General features: G+C 41.6%; 1 protein-coding gene across 1 annotated transcript in view; it reads right to left on the reverse strand.

Annotated features, from left to right (window-relative positions):
• Window positions 1-2,675: 2,675 nt before the first annotated feature.
• STAT4 (signal transducer and activator of transcription 4) overlaps window positions 2,676-3,181 on the reverse strand; it is a 39,217-nt gene continuing 38,711 nt past the window's right edge. The window contains exon 23 of the mRNA XM_009995242.1: window positions 2,676-2,702. Within this exon, the coding sequence (XP_009993544.1) occupies window positions 2,676-2,702 (27 nt within the window). The remainder of the gene's footprint in view (window positions 2,703-3,181) is intronic.

Genomic DNA, 3,181 nt, shown 5'->3' on the forward strand with positions numbered 1-3,181 from the left:
CAGCCGGCCTGCGAGCCCGCCCCCCGCCAGCCGGCCCGCCTGCCCGCCTCCGGCCCCGCTTTCCGGTTGGCAGGCACAGCCACGCCAGCCGCCTGGCCTGGCCTGGCCTAGCCTAGCCTAGCTCGGCTCTCCCTCAGCGTCGTGCTTGATGGGGGTTAAAAGTAGTTCTGAACTGCGAGCAGCAGAAAGCGACTTGCTTTCTGTTGTTGGAGAGAAGTTGCTGCTCTGCAAGTGCTGTCAGTGAAACGCTGGTGAAGTGAGAGGCTGGCTCTGCAGAGCAAAAGCAGGGAAGCCTGGAGGTGGCTGTTGCTGGAGCTGTGGAGGGAAGGCGTGCGAGGTCGTTGAAGGGTTGTTCAAACAGTTGCAGTTGTTCATGAACTGTAACCCAGGTTGTCATCCAAGCTGCAGAAACTTCAAGAATCTAACAGATTGCAGGCAGCAGCTTCCAAAGTCCCTGGCATTTTGTCAGTTGAGAATTTCCTTCTCATGGAATGCCTTTTGATAAAGAGGTTTCCTTTCCTGTCATCTTTTCTTTCATCAGTCCTTATTTGCCAGGATACAGTCAGTGCTACTTGGACAGACACAGCAGTGTATCATGTGTCAACAAGGACTGGAAACGAAAGTTTGAGCTTTGGTGCAGGACTCTGGGATACTTGGATCCTTTTCAGGATCTCCCTCTCCTCAGATGGCAGAGAAAATTCATAGTCTATGGAAGAAACAAGTACGTAGAAGGCCTCTTTGGTAAGCTTTGTGGCATGAAATGCTACCAAGTAGTGGATACAAATGTGATTATAAGTAGAAGTTATAGTAGAAAGCAACTGAAAGTTTTTACATTCATTTAATTAAAATCATTACAGTGACGTGGCAAGACACAAAGCACAAAACAACTGTGAGCTTCCTCCCCCCGTTAGTTTTGGCTTTGCTGCTGCCCAATACAGTGAAAGCACAAGCACTGTTAGTAAAAGTACTTAAAAGCAGATGTTTGGTTTCTTCTGGCAGTACCTGAGGCATCCCTTTTAAGGTGTTTTTCTTTCTCCCCTCCCCCCCATCATTTTACTAGAGAACCCTATTACTCACAGCAGCATAAGGACAAATTTTTCACTTTTTTATCACAGGAGGCTTGGGCTGCATATATATATATCTTACAGAAAATTACTTCAGTGTTCCTTTAAAGCAGGAAAGTGATTTGAAGTCATAGACCTTTCAGTTAAATGTCAAACCAACACCTTGCACGATCTCTTCAAACAATAGTAGGAACTGTAGTGCCAAAGCCTGCTCCTCAATGCTATTCAGTAACAAAACGTGTTGGAGTCAAGGCTGGAGCGTCTTAGAGAGTTGCACTGCATGGGGAGCAGGGAGGAAGGAGAGAGAAGATTGAGTCATGTGCCATGTTTGTACCTTTTTTTACAATGCTTTTCATGAGGTTTAGATGGTCCAAAGTATGGAATACCCCTTGTTTTCATTGTAATAAGACTGTGAGAACAGGTTAGAATGAAAAGGCATGCAATAGCTGAAGCAAAGTTATGTTTGGTGCTTTAGAAGCTCAGCCTTGAGATCAACAAGATGACAAGACTGTTTTTGTGGTATGTAGAAAAAATTCCACAGAGGAGTCTAGGTATCTAGCTTCAAGCCAAAACCTGTTTTTATTCATACTGATCACATAAATTACAGATGTTACTAAGCTATGTACAAAATTGCTCTTGTTCTGGAAAATCATTTATACATTATGCTGAGATAAAATTACTTTGTATCTGCAGGCATGTAATACTCTGTCAGGCAGCACATATTGCCCAGGGCCAGCAAATTTTGTAGTTCTTCAGTAACTGTTTTTAAAAACTCTGCTTCTCAGCCTGCACTTACCAGGTAGTATCTAACTCTGACAGGTCAGGATTTTTTCTTTGTAGGCTTTCTGATACTACTTGCCGTAGTATCTGTGTGCTTCATGCATAAATTGATTTACTTCTGCAACTATTTTGAGAGGGGTAGGTTTTACTAACCCTCTCTTCCAGTGCCAAAATGGAGATGGCCTTTTTGACACATCGGGTTTTGTGTCTGTTTCCTTTCTGGAACTCCCTTCTCCTCTTAGCCTTGCCTGCCTTCCATGATTTCTGCTGTAGTGGCAGATAAAAATCTATGCTGAAGTTCATTCTTCCTTGGTAAACAAGCAACTCCTGGACACTTACGGCATGTTTGAATTCAGAGGGGTGAGAATCTTCCAGTTAAAACAGAAATTAAACCAGTGATATACAAGATGATGATTAAGCAAACTTTTTAACATAATCCTAATTTTCCCAAACACATTAATGTATTTAGTTACACTTATATGCTGTTCTCAGAAGCAAAACATATTGTTATACTCTTGTATTTAAAGCAGTTTTGTGGATGTTAATTCTGCAAGTAAAACTTATCCCTGCTGGATCCCACTGAAGTCAAACAACTTCTAATCAAGAAAAGATTTGGCCTTTTATCAGTGACGACAGCAATTCTGACTTGCAGGAGGCTACTGATAATACCTAGGGAGAAGATTCCTCATTTACATGGTATTTATGAGAGTAAGAGCCCCAAGAATAACATCATATTGGTTTCCAATAAGTGATCATTTACAAAGATGGCAAGAAAAAAAGAAAATTCTGTGTCTTTAACCCATCCAGAGTTCACTTGATCAGTAATTTTTTTCAGTCAGTTGAGTAAGGAGAACTCATCTAGAAGAAAAGAAAGAAAAGATTAGTCTTATTTCCGTAACTCTTTTCATTCAGAAATAACTGCAGATGAAACCTTCTCTGGCTGAAGGTAACTGCAGGGTCACTTTCACAACGTGTAATACAAACTGGGGAGGATCTGAGACTCTTTGTTTCTAGTTCTTTACAAAATATAGGAGTGCTCATTAGAAAACACTGTGGGAAACAGTTGCAATAAAAACTATATATCATTTTTATATTAAGTTTTTAGGTTCTTGCAGCCTGTGGATGTGTACAGTGAGCTGCTTACTGGAGTCTATGTTTTCCTGGTTGGCAGGGGAATCTGGAGAGGAGGGAAACAGGAGGGAATTCAGCAAGACTGCAGGAACTGTATCTTGCTAAGTCTGAGTTTGTCATGTTGTAGGATATTTTGTCCTGCTGCAGATTTCACTCTTGTTTGCTATATTTCATACAGTGCTTTTTATTTTCATCTCATGGAGAAA

This window comes from Chaetura pelagica, unplaced genomic scaffold (assembly GCF_000747805.2).
Source record: "Chaetura pelagica isolate M959 unplaced genomic scaffold, ChaPel_1.0 scaffold33, whole genome shotgun sequence".
NCBI lineage: Eukaryota > Metazoa > Chordata > Aves > Apodiformes > Apodidae > Chaetura > Chaetura pelagica.